The sequence below is a fragment of the Desmodus rotundus genome, chromosome 12, assembly GCF_022682495.2.
Source record: "Desmodus rotundus isolate HL8 chromosome 12, HLdesRot8A.1, whole genome shotgun sequence".
Taxonomy (NCBI): domain Eukaryota; kingdom Metazoa; phylum Chordata; class Mammalia; order Chiroptera; family Phyllostomidae; genus Desmodus; species Desmodus rotundus.
Window position 1 is genome coordinate 65,891,479 of NC_071398.1, and position 18,114 is coordinate 65,909,592.

The following is an 18,114-nucleotide window of genomic DNA, read 5'->3' on the forward strand; positions in this document are numbered from 1 at the left end:
AAGTTGCTTCTTTTGTGTGGAATTTCTTCAACCCTTCTTTAACAGACCAATTGCTATTAACCCTTAAGACTTAGCTTAGAGATATCTCCTCCAGGAAGCCTTCCTCATTCCCCCCATATTTGGTTTAGGTGGTCCTGGTATGTGTTTTGATAGTCACTTCTGCCTACCTCTGTCCCACCTGGATGACACAATCCTGTCATCTCTGAGCCTTTGTCCCTGTACTTAGTCTGTTCTTCTAGACTGTGAACCCAAAGAGGGGAGGTATCCACAGAGCCTGGAATAGTCTAGCACGTAACATTGTATGTGCTTAATAAATGCTTACTGAAGGAAGGTCAACATCGATAAGCAGTTATAAAGGTGGAATCAACGATGTCAACAAGAAGTTGAAATAAGCTTTGGAAGCCGTGCTTTGTCATTTATCTTTCTGACAAAGCAGAGAAGCTTTGGGGTTAAAGGAGAGTTGACTCCATTTGGATACAGTATTCCCAGAGTTGAGTGGCTGCAAAGAGACATATGATTTTTTTTGGTCACTCAGTGGGTTTAGTTTTTGAGACAGACAAGTTTAATAGCCCACATACAACTTGCTCTTGTTCACCCATGTTTAAAGGCACATACAACTAGACTGGCAAGCTGACAAGCCAGGAGTACTCTGGTTAGAGAACACATGGGCAAAGAACTTTCTCTCCATCCGAGTTATAAAATGCCACAGAAGAGAAGGTGTCTGTGCTTAAGTGGTTCAAAGGCGGGACGAGCAGTCGGAGGGGCTGCTGGAGCAGGAATTCACACTTCTGCTGGATGTGGGAGGTATTGCTCTACTTGACCTCTCGTGACCGTTCTGCCTGGAAATTCTGTCTTCTCACAAAAGTACCTGTTTCCACTCTTTTAATGTAGAGAGCAAGCTAAAAGTGAACTCAAGCAGTCAAGTCCTAGAGCTCTCCATCAACTCCAACACTGCCATAGAATGTAGGATCTTGTCCCAGACCCCTGGAAACCTGCCGTTAGCTGTCATTTGGTACTTCTCTTCCATTTCCCCTAACGCATCCTGGCTGATGATCCTGCAAATGGACCAAACCAATGTTGTAAAATATGGAGATGAATTTCACAGCCCACGGAGAAGACAAAAATTCCACACCGAGAAGGTTTCTCAAGACGTGTTTCAGCTGCACATTCTGAACGTGGAAGACAGCGATCAGGGCAGATACCGCTGTGGGGTGCGGGAGTGGCTCCTGTCTGCGAACGGCGTGGGGCACAGGCTTGGAGAAGAGGCGTCCGGTCTGACGGAACTGAAACTCAGGCCCACAGGTAAAGCGCTCGCGTCTTTCTGCAGGACTGCCATCCTCTCTTGGGCAGCTGTTCTCTAGAGTGATTACGTGAAGGTAAAAATGTGACCTGGAGTCCTAGGATTAGTGTCCCCTTCACAACGACTGTAGGACCTGGAGGCCCACCAGAGGTAGGGGTGGGTCACTTAAGGTGAATCAGTCTGAGGTTTCAAGCAGCTGGGAGGGGAACGAGATTCCTTTGCTTGTTTGCTGATCAGCCTGGCAGCCGGGTCCACGCAGGCACCCAGGGTACCGTATCTTCAGATCTCCATAACAAGCTGTGTCATTCCGGTGGGGCTCTATTGTAATTTGGCAGAGAAAGAGTAATACGAAGCGTATTTCTCCCACTGTGAACAGAAACTGTACAACTCAACAGGGATGTGTGCAGAAATTGCTTTTCAACATTTGGCTGCCTAAACAGAAGGCAAATAAGAGTAGTTAACCATTGGAATGGCTTACTGAGGGAATCTCCTCTTCCTCAGGAGACCTTTAAAAATATAATAGACCTTCCACCCTCTTGCATTGGTCTAGGTGTGCTGCGGTCTAAGAGTGGGCAGGGTTAAGTAGATCTCTCAGCCTTAGGTCACCTCCACTGTTAATTAAAATTAGATGAATGTTGCCCTGGCTGGCGTGGCTCAGTGGATTGAGTGCTGGCCTGTGAAACAAAGGGTTGCCAGTTCGATTCCCAGTCAGGGCACATGCCTGGGTTGTGGGCCAGGTCCCCAGTAGGGAGAATGTAAGAGGCAACCACCCATTGATGTTACTCTCCCTCTCTTTCTCTCTAAAAATAAATAAGTAAAATCTTTAGAAAAACTTTAGATGAATGTCATGGCTAAGGTTCGGGAACTAGAAGAGATCCAACAAACAGCACAATGCAAATAAGTTCATCTAGTTTGACACTTATTCTATTTTCAACCTAACATCAAAAACAAGATTATAATGAGCATTGCCGCGTGGCAGGCCATCGGGAATACACAGATACAAGGCACAGCTCTTGCCTGAAGGAGCTCACAGTCTGTTGGGCAGCAGGGATCCCCTCGGGTTCCCCTTCTCTGTGTTCTTCAGACCCCTCTTCCTCTCCCTGCTAAATGTGGGTGTTCCTCGGGGGCAGATCCTGGGCCCAATTTTCTTCTTATTCTCTGCTTCTTTGGAACTTCTCAAACGCTGCCTTGATTTCAGCTACCACCTTCAATGAAATGGCCTCAGGTCTTTATTCTCACCCCCTACTCCAACTGCCCATTGGGCGTTCCTGCTCGGATGCCCGGGTGTCCCTCGTACTCAGTGTGTCCCAAATTGCATCGGGCCTGTCTGCCGTCCCACGAGACGCGGCACACGTCTGCATTCTCCATCTGTGGGGCTGGCATTCCTTCCTCCCAGCTGTCGAAGCCAAATCGTGACAGTATATGCACGCCCCTTTAAGGAGGCAGCCACTTCTGAGCTCAAGCCAGAGCTTCCCCTTCAAAGTTATGGGCTCAGTGTTATCCAGCCTTTTAGTATCTCAAGAAATGCCTAAAACATGGTGGGTTTTTTTTTTTTTTTTTTTTTTGTGACATTGTTTATTTTGAGAATGTTCACAACAAATTCAAATTCTTTTAAAATCCTGAGATGTCAAACAAAATGTATTCGGATGTGGCTGCTGGAGGTGGCCCGCGGTAGGGAGTGAGTTAAGGAAGAGGCCCCAGGGTCGGACACTGAGAAGTACCGGTGAGAACTGTAGGAGGGCTCTTTCCTCTGAAATCAAAAGAGGAGAAGACTTCAAGAGAAAACAACTTCAGTGACCAAAAAACCACAGAGAGGACAGAAACGAGTGGAGGGTTTCTCGGGCCAGGAAATCGGGCCCTTACTGTGGACCTTGGCCAGAGTGTGGTAGTGGGATTGGAAGGTCGATTGCAGCAACATAGAGAGAAATGTGGGGGCAGGAAGCAGGTAAATAGTAGTTTATCATGTAAGTTGATGTTTCACATGCTTTGCCATCAAGGGAAGGAGAGAGTAAAGATGGTGACTGAAAAAAATCCAGGATCAAAGTTGTTCTTCTAACGATAGATTATCGATGTGTTTGTAGTAGAGCTGGAGATTCAGTGCACACTGTAATTTCTTTACTTTGTTTGTAACTACTCTGGCTTCCATTCCAAGTCCTCACCTGCTGGATAGCAGAGAAAAAAATTTTAAAGTAAATGTCAAAATCTGTTTAAAACTTAGTCTAATCCAATAATTTAAATGGTCTCCTTGAGTGGGAGTCTAACACTTGCATGAAAATGTTCAGTCTCACGGATGGCCTCCTCTTTCCCTGTGTCCACACCTGAGATGATATCCAGGTAATTTTCTCTGAGAATAAGGGGTATGGTAGGATACGTGACTTGAGGGAGGGGTAGGGGGCTGGACATTCTGGGAAGCAGAAGAGAGAGGTGGCCAGGGAGAGGTGAAAGAGGCAGGCAGAGCACCCACCGAGCTGGGTAGCTTTCAGTGGCAGGTCCAGAGACAAGAGGTAGGGCTAAAGGACAGAAATGGCTGGTTTGCTTCACAGCTGAAAATATTCTAGCAAATATGAAGAAGGACAGGGGTCAAAGAGAAGTGTTAAAGATGAAGGACCTGATATCTAAAGATTATAAGATGGCATCTCCTCACTGAGAACTAGGTTTTCCAGAGGAGGTGTCCAGTCTAGAAGCCTGGGTTTTCCTCTGACTCAATGCCATTTTACTTTCCAGGAAGTAAGGTCCGTGTCTCCAAAGTGTACTGGACAGAAAATGCAACCGAGCACGCAGAGGTGGCCATCCACTGCAGCCTGGAGAGCTCCGGCGACTCAGCCTCCCTGTTCTCCGTGATGTGGTACCGGACCAGAGAACATTCTGGAAGCACGCTGCTGGTGCACCTGCAGCACGACGGCTTGCTGGAGTATGGCGAAGAGGGGCTCAGGCGGCACCTGTGGTGTTACCGTTCATCCCCTACAGACTTTGTCCTGAAGTTTCATCGGGTGGAGGTAGAGGATGCAGGCACGTACTGGTGCAGGGTGGCAGAGTGGCAGCTCCTTGGCACCCCCAGCAAGTGGGTCACCCACGCATCGGCTGAGTCGCGGCATGTGGTGCTCACAGTGCTGCCTTCAGGTAACCGGGAGTCGACCTGCCCTGGCTCATGGCCAGGAGAATCTTTGTCTCCCCTCTTATGCTTCCCCTCCCAGCTATGGTTTGCTCCTTCTTCAGGCTGAAACCAAGTTCAGACTCCCTAACAGAATGACTTTGCCTTTTCTCTCAATGGTAACTTATTTGGACAGATGAGGTCTGGATGAGGCTTTAGCAGACATTGAAATGTCAGAGGACTCCGCCTCCAGTTCCAAACGCAAAAAGCCCTCCACGTTGTATCCCTTTAAATAACCGAAGAGTGTCTGAAGCAGACAGCCTTGGCTCTTGGCTGATCTTGAATCTCAGAGTGCTGACGTGCAGTGGCAGTAGGAATGAGAGAGGGACATGGGGACTTTACGTTTGACCTCCTCGAACCAGCATCAGCTACATCTCAATGCTCCCTGAGTCAAAATCAAACCAAAACAAACAGGAAAAACCTTTCTCAGTGAATGAGGGCCAGGCTTCTTATCTCTCCGTGTGGACAGCCAGCCCCTGCACTTTCAAAGTGTTGCTCGTTTGGCGCGCCTGTCCCAGCTGCGCCTCGAAAGGCATCAGAGGAGGAAGTGCGCCTGATAGAACCTGTTAACAGGACACCACTGGCCAAAGGGCGACCTTTCTCTGTGTGGGAAGGTCGCCTGCTCAGCTGAGCACACAGATGCAAGAGGGATGCGGAATGAGATTTTGGAGGAGAAGAGGGCACCCTTCCAGCCAGAGCAGTGCCAAGCATATCATAGGCATTTATTAAGCATTTGTTAATGAAAGCAAAAATGTCTCCAGCCAGACCAGTAAATCTTCCCTGGCGATCGATGAGCTGGCACAGGTTGCAGCCAGCTCATTCCCCGAGCCACTTCTGCCTGGTGGGGTTTAAGGAGAAGGTAAGAGGTGAGCGAGGAGCGAAACTTACAGCAGGAAAGGGTCACCCAAGAGGCGGTGGTGTGGTCCTGGTTCCCTCCACCAGAGAGGGCACAGAGGATTGGAAAAGATAGCATTCCTAGGACAGCAGCTAGCTCTGGTGACATTCCCTAGGGGGGAGTGAGGGCTGTGGAGAACATCTGGAAGCTTCCAGCTATCCCAGCAAGGCTTCCAGAGTAGAAGTCAAAGTTATCTGGTTTGTTCTCTGGGGGTGCCATCATCCTCTTCCCCCGTCCATTCTTCCGTGAATTTTCCTCCCAGGTCTCCAAGCAGAATTCCCCTTCCAATCAGCTTTTCTTCTATCCGAGGAATTATGGGGAGTCCTCTACCTCCTAGCCCAGTCCCTGTATCTTTTCCCACCGGAATTCCTGGGCTCTGCAGAACCAGCACTCTTTGCAGTAGAACAAATAGATAATAACTCTAAAAAGTATATATTCTGTAATTATAAAGCACATCTCTTTGTGGAACCCTTATAAAAGCAAGTGGGAGGGTTTAAACAGATGGACCCAGGAAAGAAACTGGATTCTCCACGACTGAAGAAGTTCGAAAGCCTGGGTCATGGTTTTCCTTGCAAGTGCAGTTAGAGGTTCCCCGGCCCATCTTTGTAGCCCAGCGTCTTGCTCCCCGTGCTTGATGGCTCTGTCTGGGAGTAGGGGCGGGCAGTCTGGGGAGAAGGAAAAGGTCAGGGTGAGGGATCACGCGAACCTAGGCTCCAATCACAGCTCTACCACCTACCTACTAGCTATGAAATCAAAGCATCTAGCACAATCCCTGGATATTGTAAGTGCTCAAAACATATGCTAAGTCTTTTCCTCCTGTACCTCCAAACACGCCACACACACAGAGAGAAGTGCCCGCGCGTATGGGTATGTCCATTTATGTAACAAAATATGGTAATTTGTTCAATAAAGAAGTACCTCAGGTTCTGAGGACGTGAAAACATGTACCGCAGAGTCTGTCCCCACAGAGCTCAGAGTCTGGTGGGGGAAGTGAAGTCCAGCCTGCTAAGTGCCATGAAAGAAATAGTCGCAGGATGCTACGACAGAAGCAGAGGCAGGGCTGGGGGAAGGACTGGGCGAGGAGGGATCTGGGAAGGTTCCCCAGACTATGGAGCCTGTAGAAAACGAAGAAACGCATTTTACAAAAAGGAAAGGGTATGCAAGGTGATCATAGAAACTGCGGTAGGATGGCAAGAGGTGAGGTTAGCGAGGTGGGGGGTACCGATCTCAGACGGGTCTTGTGTATGAAACTGAAGACTGCGCACTTTATCAGAGAGGTTACCGAGTGCCGTTGAACACCTTCAAGCAGGCGAGTGACATCCTCAGACTTGCTCTTTAGAAAGCTCCCCTCTAGGAGCAGTGTGGACAGTCAGTTGGAAGGGAGGCAGACACAGAGCAGGTAAATCCATTTTGAAGTGATTGTAGAATACAGGTGAGACGAGATGAAGGCCTGAATTAAGGCACTGCCTGTGAGGGCTGAGAGGAGGACAGGCATTCGGGATTAGGAGACGTACCCTTAAAGATTTAAGAGACTGATTAGATGCATGTGGCAGGGATGGGGGGCGTGAGTAAGCAGAAGGGGAGACTTAAGGGTGAACGTCAAGTTTCTGGCAAAGGTAGACAGTGGAACATTCATGAAACAAGAGAAAAGTCTGAAGGGGAAGATCAGTTCAAGTTTGAATAAGTTAGGCTGGACTTGAGTTTGGAGGACCTGTGAGTTACCCAGGGAGACCTCTCCAGTAGACATCAGAACTTCTAAGTGATACCTTTGCCAGGGCTGTAGATTCAAAGTCATCAGCTTATAGCCAATAATGATGCCCAGAGATGGACCTCTGAGGTACCCCACCACTTATTGATCAGGGAAATGCAGAAGAGGGGCCTGTGAAGGAGGATGGGGGAGGAGATGAGAGGTAAGAGGAGAACCAAAGTTTCGTGACAGCACAGAAGCCAAAGGCAGGGAGCGGGTCAAGAGGGAGGGAGAGCCAACGGACCGCAACTATTGCAAAGAGGTCAATGAAAATAGGAATGGAGCAATAGCCACTGGATTTGGCAATACAGAGAAATAGCAGAAAAGCAGACAGAGAAGTCAGGCTGCATGAGAAAGTGGGCACAGCACATACAGGTTATGCTTGCAAGACTCTTGATGATGTAAAAGGGAAATAGGAACCACGTAACGAATGGCAAGAGGTGTCAGTGAAGTTCGCTTTGTTCTGTTTTGGTCTGGAGACCGTGGGAACTTGAGCACGTGCACATTCTAGAGCGGAAGAGCCCACGGAGAGAAGAGGAGGAGGACAGAACAGACACAAGTGACAGGCCGGGCGTCCCACATGAACACATGCCACCCCTCTACTGGAGTGCCCCTCAGGGCCGTCTTTCCCTGCCCGACATGTGCTAATCCTTTCCCTACCAACTTAACTGTCACTCTCTGAGTTGCCCTGCCTTACTGTCTTAGTCACCACCCCTGTTTAACGTCCGTCAGTGCCATAGATGCTGAGAAGGCAGAGGCTCTGAGGTTCTCGTCCCCAGGATTAGCACAGTGTCTGGAACATAGATGCTCAGACACCCTCTGGGTCACAGTGTGACTGCGCTCCTGATAAGGACCAGCTCTGTGCACTAATAAAGGGCAGATCAAATACAATGTACTACCAATTCTCACTTCTCAGATGGTCTTCCACCACCCCTACTTGGCCTCTCCACATTGCGTTAGTTTGGGACTACGTAACAAGACTGCGAAGCACATGGTTTAAGTGAAGGTAGAGAAGTTAAGAGGCAGGTCCCTGGGGGAATAGACCTTGCATGTTCTTCTCCGTCTTACTTCCTTAGCTATGGCTAAGCCAAGGCAGGGGCTCCAGCCACCTGAGTCTTTTAACCTCACCCTCCGACCCCAGACATAAATGTCTTCTTCTAGAAAATTCTCTGTGATTGACAGGCAAGGCTATAGGACTTTGGGGGCAGGGGCTGGATTATTTGGAGTAGTATGGCATTTGTTACAATTTCCCAGCTTTTGTTTGGATAAGGATATACTTGAAAAGTAGATCCTCAAAGGAGATATGTGCCCCTACCACACTGAAGGTTCTGGAGAGACCATGCCATTTCTCCACGCTCCCCCAGGGCCCCCAGGAAGGCCTGACATGGAGCGCTCAGCAAATGCCTGCCGAGAGAATGAGAAAGCCAGCCTTATGTTGGGTCGAAACAGGATGCTGTCAGGGGTTCACTTATTTGAGGTTAAAGTATCAGCTTACCTAACCCTGCTTTTATTTTTTGGCAAGAGTCAACTCTCCCACAGGGCCAAAGTCAGTTGCCCAATTTTGGTTGGGGTGGAGGAAGAGCTGGCAGCCCCCTGACTGTCCTGTGCCTTTCTTCTTCCGAGGCAACATCGGAAAGGAATGTTCCTCGTGATGCGTTCGGCTGTGCGTGGCAGCATGCTCTAGACTAAACCTCGGGGTGGAGTGTTCTCATTGCACTTTCTGCTCAGTCTTGCAGGCTGTGCACTTTGAGCCTTGGGCACTTCCTCGGATTAATTCAGAATGCCAAACCTTAATGGTTTTGAATGTACTAATTCCAATCCAGATACGGCTGAGAGGCAGAGGGTGGGGAGGGTGGTCGTGGGGTCCACAGCAAACGCTGTCCTCCCAGGAGAGGCCATTGAGAGGCGGTGGAGCCGATGGTTGCTGGCTGTGGGCCTGTTAGGCACCATGAGGAGTGCATGTCGTCCTCTGAGGGCAGACCGCTCAGAGGAGGAGAGGAAGGAGAGAGGGAGAGGCTGCACATGAATGGGCAGCCTCCTCCCCATTAAGATAGTCAAGCCCCCTGGCAGTCCCTTCCACTGAAGGTTAGTGTCCCAGTGGCAGGAAAGTAAGTACCAGAGTTCTTCTCACCTTCTATGTGCCAGTCCCATCTCCCCGTCATCACACCTGCATCCTAGCAACAGTGATACGTGGGTTCCGTGGACCCCCACCTCCCAGTTCTCTGCCTCCTGTGACTAGAAAAAGGAAGCCAGAGTCTCCTAAGGACAGAATGTCCCCCAGTTCTGGGGACAGAGGGCTCAGAGATTTAAGAAAGAGGCTTGGCCTGTGGAAGAACACGACCCAGCCTGTGGCCCCTGAGAGGAGCCAGCAGGCTCAGCCCTGTTTTCTCTCTGGTCTCTCAGGGGAAAGTTGCCTGTGATTTTCCTGGCTTTCTCAGTAGCATTCTAGCTAAGATTTATTGTTTGCTGACTCAACAAATGCGCTAGGCACTATATTAAATGCTTTATTATGCATTATCTCATCGTGGCTCTAGAAATTATTATCCCTGCTTGATTGGTGAGGAAACTAATGATTAGAGTGGTTAAGCAACTTGTCCAATGTCAGACATGGTAAGTGGAAGAGGCAGGATTTGAACTCAGCTCTCCAGGATGGAGGAGATACTCAATAACTAGTCTGCACATGAATAGTGTAAAGTACCAAGGCCAGCACCCTTAGCCTCTTGTCTTTCCATTCTCTGTCAGCATCTCTGTCCATACCTCCTTCTTCACCACGTGCCCTCAGATGTATTCAGATAAGACGTGGGGGAATTACTGTAGGCAAGCAGGGCCTTAGAGGGGTTAGGTAGGATGTAGAGAAGGGATAATAAAGGACTCAAAGTCTAGCTTTTCCACTGCCCACCCTTTCAAAAATCAAACACCCAACTTAAGATGGAGCATATAAATGAGACCAGAGGAAATCCAGGCGACAAAGCCCCGCAGCTCCTTGCCAGCCCCTTCGGAGCTGCCGTGTTCAGTGATGACTTCGCTCTGTGCAGAAGATGGCGGCCGCGCGCCTGGGTTCCCGGGTGTGGAAATCACTCTCTCGACCAGTTCATCTGTCAGTCTCCACAGATGGCCACGGACAAAGTGTTGCACGAGATAAAAAGATGCATGAGACTCAGGCCTGTCCCCCAGGAGTTCCCAATGCAGGAGCTGGACCAGCGTCTAGTCACTTGAGTCCCAACAAAGACATTCTTCAGGGCGCAAAATGCATCGGCAGTGCCAAAAATGGAATCCTTGTACCACGCGGCCAATCACGATGACCTTGGAACCTGTTGCTTTCATCTCAAAGAGTCTATCGTCCCACGAATCCTTTGGCTTAACCTCTGAAAAAGAAATTGCTTATGCTCTGACAATTTTCCAATGAAAGCACAGCTACTGTTAGCCTCACATTTTCAGAACAGCCCCATTTGGAATATCCTGTCATAAGTGAATGTAGTTGGAAGGCTACATTTTGTAGATGGTGTCTCGCGAAGCATGTGTCTTCCTGCATCAAGAGACTGTAAGACTGGCCTTTTACTAGTAACTCAAGGGTCCGTGTCCTGGAGCCTGTGTGGATGTGGTCCTCTCATCTGTGTCCCCGCTGTGTGGCCGGGACCCACATTGAGGCTACATGTGTGTGTTCCACGTGTCTGGTGCTGACAACACTTCCCCAGGGACCGCAGCTGCGGATGGGGCATCTTTAGCCAGCCTTTATAGAGTAACTTCTGCCCCATTCAATCCAATCTCATCCAGATCAGCCAAAGTGACCAAGCACGTGTGCTAGGCACTGCAGGGGCCATGGAAACAAATGGCACCACCAGACACACTCACGTACCTATGACGGAACAACAGAGAGGGCTAGGCGGGGCCTGGAAGAGGTCTGCGCAGATTGGGGTGTGAGGGGATAGAAGAGAACTGTATCCGAGGTGAGGTAGGACCTCTGGGGGAGGAAGTGTGCTCCGGGCTGGGCCAGGGATCCCAGAGGACCCAGAGGATTAGGGTGCAGAGAGCGTGCCGGCAGGGGGTGGCAGGGAGAACAGCATGGACATGGGGCTGAGTGGAGGGCGTCTGGAGAGTGGGGGACAAATTTGGAGTCAGGAAGGGATGGTGGGTCTCACTGTAGGTGCTATTTTATGAGGACCATGCATATGAGAGAGAGAGGGAGAGGGAGAGAGAGAGAGAGAGAGATTGAGAGAGACTGATTAGGACATAACAGCAGTGGGAATAACTCAGTTAAAATTTCAGGCCTGGCAGCAGAGTTGATGAGGGTTGAATTATAGATACCTTTTCTGCGGAAAGAAGATTAAAGGAGAGGTTTTCTTTTTTGTTTTGTTTTTCTTTCTGGCTGTTAGTTTTAAGTAGGTCATTGGAGCCTCCAGTGATTGGAAATGGCTGGGCCAGGCAGGGTAGGCTGGAAGAGCCCTCAGCTCCCCACACTCTCTCCTTTGCTCCTCATGGGTGATTTAAGGGGCCGGTTCTATTAGGGCCCCTTATTTTTACGTGTATTTGCCTGTAACAATGAATCCTAGAAGTGTTTATAATTGAATTGGTACAAATAAATCAAAGACTGATTATTCTCTTTTTTCTTTCTTTCTTTTTGTCTGGTAGAGCCCACGTTTCCTTCCAGGATCTGCTCTTCAACATCTTTCATCTATTTTTTATTTTTCTGCCCCTTTGTTCTGTTCATTCTTCTGCTCATTTGTGCCCTCTGCCTATACTGGAAGGCCAGGAGGTTGTCAGCACTGAGACTAGCCTCCCAGAAAGAAAAGGCCCTCTGGGTGAACTTGAACGGGGCTGGAGACGGTCCCACCAACAGGTGGGAGGAGGAAGAGGAAGACCACTGAATCCGAGAGGCGCCCGCAGCCCTGGGGGAAGAGTGTGGACTTTGCAATCGGACTGATCAGACCAGGATGTGAATGGATCCTGGTTCTGCCCTTCTCTTGTCTGTGGCCTTGGGTAAGTTACCCAGGAATCTGAGGAGACGTTTATTGAGCGTGTATGTGGCGCTGTTAGGTGTTTCTCTGTGTGTGACCTCATCTCCCCCTTGTGTGCCCCTCCCCCAGGAGCTAGATGGCATCTCACTCAGATTTCATTCACCGCACCTCAAGGAGGCTCAGACTCCCCATCAGTGGGGAGAGAAGTCCCGCCCTCACAGCATCTGGGCTTAGATCCTAAGGCCAAGCCCACTGCGGGGTGGGGAGGGCTGTCTCAGCTCTCCTCCTGTCTTAGTCACTGATTCCCTGGAAAATACCCTGAGCTCCCCTCACCCTGGCTCTGGAAACAGTCTGCCTCCAGTGAAGAGGTGTAGGAGGGGGCCCGATGTAGCAAGGTGGAAGGAATTGGGAATATGCCCTTCTTTCCTGTTACATCTGCCTCCCACCGCAATGCGACTTCCTTCCTTCAAGGCAGAAGTCCCATTTTCCTTCCGTCCCATCTATAAGAGCCACGCAAGAGCTCTGCGTAGTAGGTGCTTAATCGATGTAGGTTTTTTTGATTAAATAATAAAGCATTTTGTAGCCTGAGTTTTTTTTTTTTTCTTTTCTCTGTAAGACTAATTCATTGCTGAGGAAGACTTTTTTTAATCCGGCAGCAGTGCTCCAGTCAGCCCCCCAAGGCTCGTACCTTCCCTCCCTCCCCACACCAAAGGGCCTGCCTGGCTCCCGGTTCTTAGCCAGTGCCTTGTTTTCTCAGACCGGACAGCTCTCCGATGCCTGGTGGCTATTTGGGGGAGGAGGGGTCCACAGAGCCACGTCCCCACCCACTGCAGTGGGCTAGGGGTTCAGGGGGGACAGTGGGTCAAGTCTGGCTCCTCAGGATCCCCTATTCTCAGCCAGGCAAAGTCAAGAGGATGGTGGTGGGGTTGGGGTTCATGGCTTAAGGCTTTCAACACTGCCCCCCAGGAGGAGACAACTGTCCCCACTGGACCTGAGGTCCCTGACCTTTGTTTCAAAAGCTGCTCTGGCCGCATTGTAGGCAGAATGGAAAATCAGTCAGTGTCACCTGACAGACTTGAGAAAACACATCTGTTTATCATCTGTGTGTCCAACAGCATTGCTTTCACACTCGGTAATTTGCATTTCCAAGGAGAGCGATTTATTTTTAATTATTGTATCAGGCACAGACGTCCTCTCCAAACATAATTAGTTTTTTTGCAAGGGAATTATCAGTGGCTGTGAGAACTCCCACTGTGGGCCCACTGGTTCCTTACACTCGTCTCCCTTTATGGCCTCTTTTGAAATACTCCAAATGCTTCCTTAAACACATCAACACACTTGTTTTTCTCAGGCAAGGAAGCATAGTTTTCAAGAACAAAGCTGAAGTTAAGACTTCTTAGAAAATATGATTGATGTTTCCCCCTCCAGTTTTGCCAGAAACCTATATTGTCACTGGGAGACTGAAGGGAAAGAACAGAACTGAGCCCATCAGAGAGTCAGAGTGGATTTGGGTGCCCCCCCTCCCTCTACTGCCTCTCTCCTCACCTGGACGCCGCCTTTCCATGCTCAGCTCACACACACCAGTTTTTCACGCTCGAATGCAGCACAGAGGTTGCCAGAGCAGACACTCGAATGTCTAGCTGTGCCCCCCCCCCCACCCCCAGCAGGGTCTGGGAATGACTGTTTCCCAGTGAGCCTGCTGTGTCCAGCCTGGGACGGGTGCAAGGGACCCAGTGGTAACCCGAGCAGACACAGCCCCGCTGCCCTTGCTGATCACTTGCCTGGCCTGGACACTCGGCTTTCGTTAATGGGATCTGGCACACGTTAGAATTTCAAAGAAGCCAATTGGCACTGTTCGGCTCATTGTGAGTTTTCAGGTAACTAAAACCCCAGTCTTGTTTTTTTCCTTTTCGAACATCTAGAATAAAATTTGTTTTCACAGTAGACATTTTATATGAAACCTGCATTCAGTCCAGTTATGTACTTGTTCATTTTAGTTCTTAAAACTTACTGGAGAACTTCACTTTTCCTCATTGATTTCAACCTTGCCTTTCTGTGTCACCACCTGGCTTTACCTGACTTTCTTGTGTTATAAATTCTCCTTGGCAACAGGTCAAACCTCTGTGTTAGGAGTTGGCTGTCTCTGGCCCATGGGCAAAATACAGCCCAGCACCTGTATTTTAAAATATAATTTGTTGGAATCCAGCCCTTTCCATTTACCTATGTATTTTCTGCAGCCGGTGTTCTGACAAGATGGCAGAGTCGAGCAGTTGCCATGGAGACAGTATGACCCTCAAAGCCTGAAATATTTGCTATCTGGCTCTTTAAGGAAAATGTTTGCCAACCCTGCTCTCTTAAAGTAGCTAGTGTTCTATCTGTCTTCTGAGTGTATTATGTTCCTGGGAAACTTGGTTTGACTTATTGCATCTGTAGTGGTTATATATCTGAATTAATTTAATGAATAATCTCAGGCTCTCCATATTGGTGTCTAGCCCAGCGGTTCTAAAGGTTGGATTCTCTCTACCACACTCCTACCAGAGACGGAAACTCCACATCATCCTGTTGAGTCCTCACTCTGTGAGACGAGATGACACAGAGATGACTAAGGCATGAACAGGCTTCTTTCATTATCTTTAGTCGACCGAGACATTTATGGGAACAACTGATTTATGGCAGCAGATAAGCACAGTGGTAGAAAGTCACGCGCCACAGTAATTCCTTACAATTGTACAGGAAGTGTTCATCATCTCAGAGGTTCATGGCCTCCCATGCAAAAGGGATTGTTGTCCCCATCCTGCAGGTAAGACATTGAAGTTCAGAGCGGTCGGGGTTTATCTAGGATCACCCTGCATGCGCAGAAGAGTAGTTCAGATTGAGGTTAGCTGACAAGTCTTGGACTCTTTCCATAATAAATGCTCTGCTCAAGTCCATTGCGACGGGGAAAGTCTGGTGATAATCATATCCACCTCACATGGTTTTTATGAGGATCTAATTAGATGCTTACATGGAAATAAGTTTTAAACCACTTCAAGTCATAAATGAATTGTTGGCATAACCCACGTTTTTCCAGGCCTTACCTGTCTGTGCACATAAATAAAATTACATCAGCAATAATAATCCAAAATCTGTAGACTTTTGCCCCCCGGCTGCTTACACGGAGTCCTGGCTATGTAGAAAGTGTTCTTCGAGGATTTCAGGGGGTTCCCTAGGATTGTGGGAGTTCAGACGAGTGCACCAACAAGCCCACTTGCAGGTCGTCTGCTGTGGCTCTGTTCAGCTCCATGGGCTGCCACTGCGGCTGGGCTGCTGGTGAGCAAAGAATAGCGCCTACCTCTTGTTGTGCCTGCATCGCCCTCTGTTTGAATTGTAGATGAATCCAAGTTTGCTTGTGCCCCAGGTTGCTAAAGGTTCTCTTGGGAAAACAGCCTACTCTCTCCCTTTTTCGGTGGGGTCCAGACACCAGCCAGGCTGGGACCAGTCTGGGAGACAGACTTCCTGCTGGGCTTTCTGTTTCTCGGACCCCAGGAACCTCTGTATTAACCCCTTCAGCATAGGCCCCCTCTCCCTCCTGCAGGTGGGACATGCAAATGGGGAGGCTCCCCATGCATCAGACAGGTCCAGAGCAGGTGGAAGTCCCTGTAGGTTCAGCTGGGTCTTCTGTTATTCTGGTTATGTATTTTTACCCCTAATGCAAAAAAGTGCTGTGGTCACTGAGAAGCCAGAGCCAACTCCACAAAGGAGATGTAATTTGAAATGGGCTTTAAAAGTCAGAAATAATTGATGGGAGAAGTTGGAATAAACAGTAGTCTGGGGCAGAGGTAGCCCCATGAAAACCCTGTACATAGAATGGCTTTGGTTTGATTTAATTGTCAAATTTGTGGAGGAAAGTAATAAGAGATAAATGTGGAAAGGTTGAAGAAAATTCTGAGGGTAGGAAGGGGCAGGAGAATGAATCTTAAACATGTATAAGAACTTGGACTTTATTTGGTGGACAATAGTGAGCCATTGAGTGTTTTTTAGTAGTGAAGGAGCAGCCGTGCTTTAGAATGAAAACAGCAGCAGCGTAGGTGATGGACGGGGGGTGGGGAGGAGGGCTGTGGTAGTGCCAAGGCAAAACAGAAAACAGGGCAGCCAACCCTACCAACACACCAACATACATAACACTCTGTGTGCCTCTCACAACATGTGTTCAGTAAGAGGAGCCGGGAACAGAGTAGACACTATGAGTCCATTTGCTTGAAGTCCAAGAACCAGCAAAAGAAATTTAGGTGGTGATTTCATGGGTATATACACAAATTCACTGAGCTGTCTTTTCAAGACATGAGTACTTTACTATATGTCAATAGCTTAACTTAATATATAATAAATATATATACTGTACAGTAAATAATGTATAACTATATTATAATATAATAACATAATAATAAATAGCTTACATGTAAATAACATAAACCTGAGGTTTTTAAAAAATATATCTTTATTTCAAAAAGTATTTGAGAATGAACTAGATGACCAACATTGGGGTGAGGAATTTTAATGTGTAAAAGAAATGATAAGATTAATTTATTCCACAAGCATCTTCTAATATTTAGCATGTGCCAAGACACCCTCTAGGAGCGAGGCATGCGGAAGTAACTGACATCGTCCTCTCAAAGAGCAACAGAGAACGGAGTTGCTAAGTTGAGACTGCTAGCTACTTGCTTTTCGGGTCTTCCACCTTGACTTTTGTTCCTTCTAGATGACGGGCCCAATGAATACTTCGGTGACTTCGTAGTCAGGAATGAGAGCTCTGGGTTTAGACCGCCTAGGTTCAATCCCTGACGACATCACCCACTGGCTGTGTGGTCTTTGTCAGTTCATCTCTCTTTGCCTCAATTCCCTCATCCATAAAATGAGGCCAATTCCCATCACTTCATAGGGTTGGTTGTGAGGATTACATGAGATATTCATGTGAAGGAGTTAGAAGTCATAAATGTTGGATATCATCATCATCGTTATTGACATCAGTGATAAGCTGGCCATCTGAATACTTTCTATTCCTGAAAAGGAAACCAGATAGCTGCATTTTACTACCTAATTTTTTTAAAAAAATCCTCACACAAGGACATTTCTTTTCATTGCTTTTAGAGACAGAGGAAGGGGGAGAGAGAAAGGGAGACAGAAGCATCGGTCGATTGCCTCCCATATGCCCCCAGATGGGAGATTGGCACCCGGACCAGAATCGAACACCTCCAGACCCAAACAGGACATTGAACCCGCTACCTTTTGATTACCGGCCAGCCAGGGCTTACTACCTAATGCTTAACACAATAGTGGAGAGAACAGGGCAAGGAAATGAAATGTAAACCTGCGTTTGGCCGTAAAATGGGGTCATTGCTTGGTTCCTCAGCCCAAAAGGCTAATCTAGAGAAAAAGAAATGCAAAGTTTCAGAAAGAGTCAGGACAATGTGGACAGAGGAACATTTGGAGAAAACTCAGTGCTTTCCAGTTAGATGAGAAGCCAGGATAGTATAATCCAGGAGTTCCAAGTGAAGATATATAAATATATGGGTATTAGTGGGAAATGAAGTCCCTAGAGTCTCCTATCCTGAGGTACTTTATACCTGTAATAATTAGCTAATTCAATTGATATGTAGACTTGAGTGCAAATAATTAGCCTGAAAACTTGTACGAGTCTGTTCAGACTGCCATAACAGAAGACCATAGACCAGGTGGCTGAAACAGCAGAAATTTATTTTCACCCAGATCCAGGTGTCAGCTGACTGACGAGGACCCTCCTCCTTATACACCACCAATTTTTGGTGCCTCCTTACGTGACAGAGAGAGAGGTGTCTCCTCTTCTCAGGGCACTAATCCCAGCATGAGGGCCCCACCCTCACGACCTCATCTAAACCTAATTATCTCCCAAAGGCCCTGACTACAAATACCACCCACTGGGAAGTGGGGTTTCAACGTGGATCTGGGGGGACAAAATTCAGCGCATTGTGCTGGGCAGGGTGCACAACTTAGAAGCAAAACCAATCAAGTGAGCAGAATTTACCCCCTGCCACTTAGCCGTGTGCCAGC

At 48.2% G+C, this 18,114-nt stretch overlaps 1 protein-coding gene across 1 annotated transcript in view; it reads left to right on the forward strand.

Annotated features, from left to right (window-relative positions):
- CD101 (CD101 molecule) overlaps positions 1–12,655 on the forward strand; it is a 36,584-nt gene extending 23,929 nt beyond the window's left edge. The window contains exons 7-9 of the mRNA XM_024570597.4: positions 892–1,302; positions 4,025–4,420; positions 11,723–12,655. Coding sequence (XP_024426365.2) covers positions 892–1,302; positions 4,025–4,420; positions 11,723–11,958 — 1,043 coding nt within the window. The 3' untranslated portion in view covers positions 11,959–12,655. The remainder of the gene's footprint in view (positions 1–891; positions 1,303–4,024; positions 4,421–11,722) is intronic.
- Positions 12,656–18,114: the final 5,459 nt, after the last annotated feature.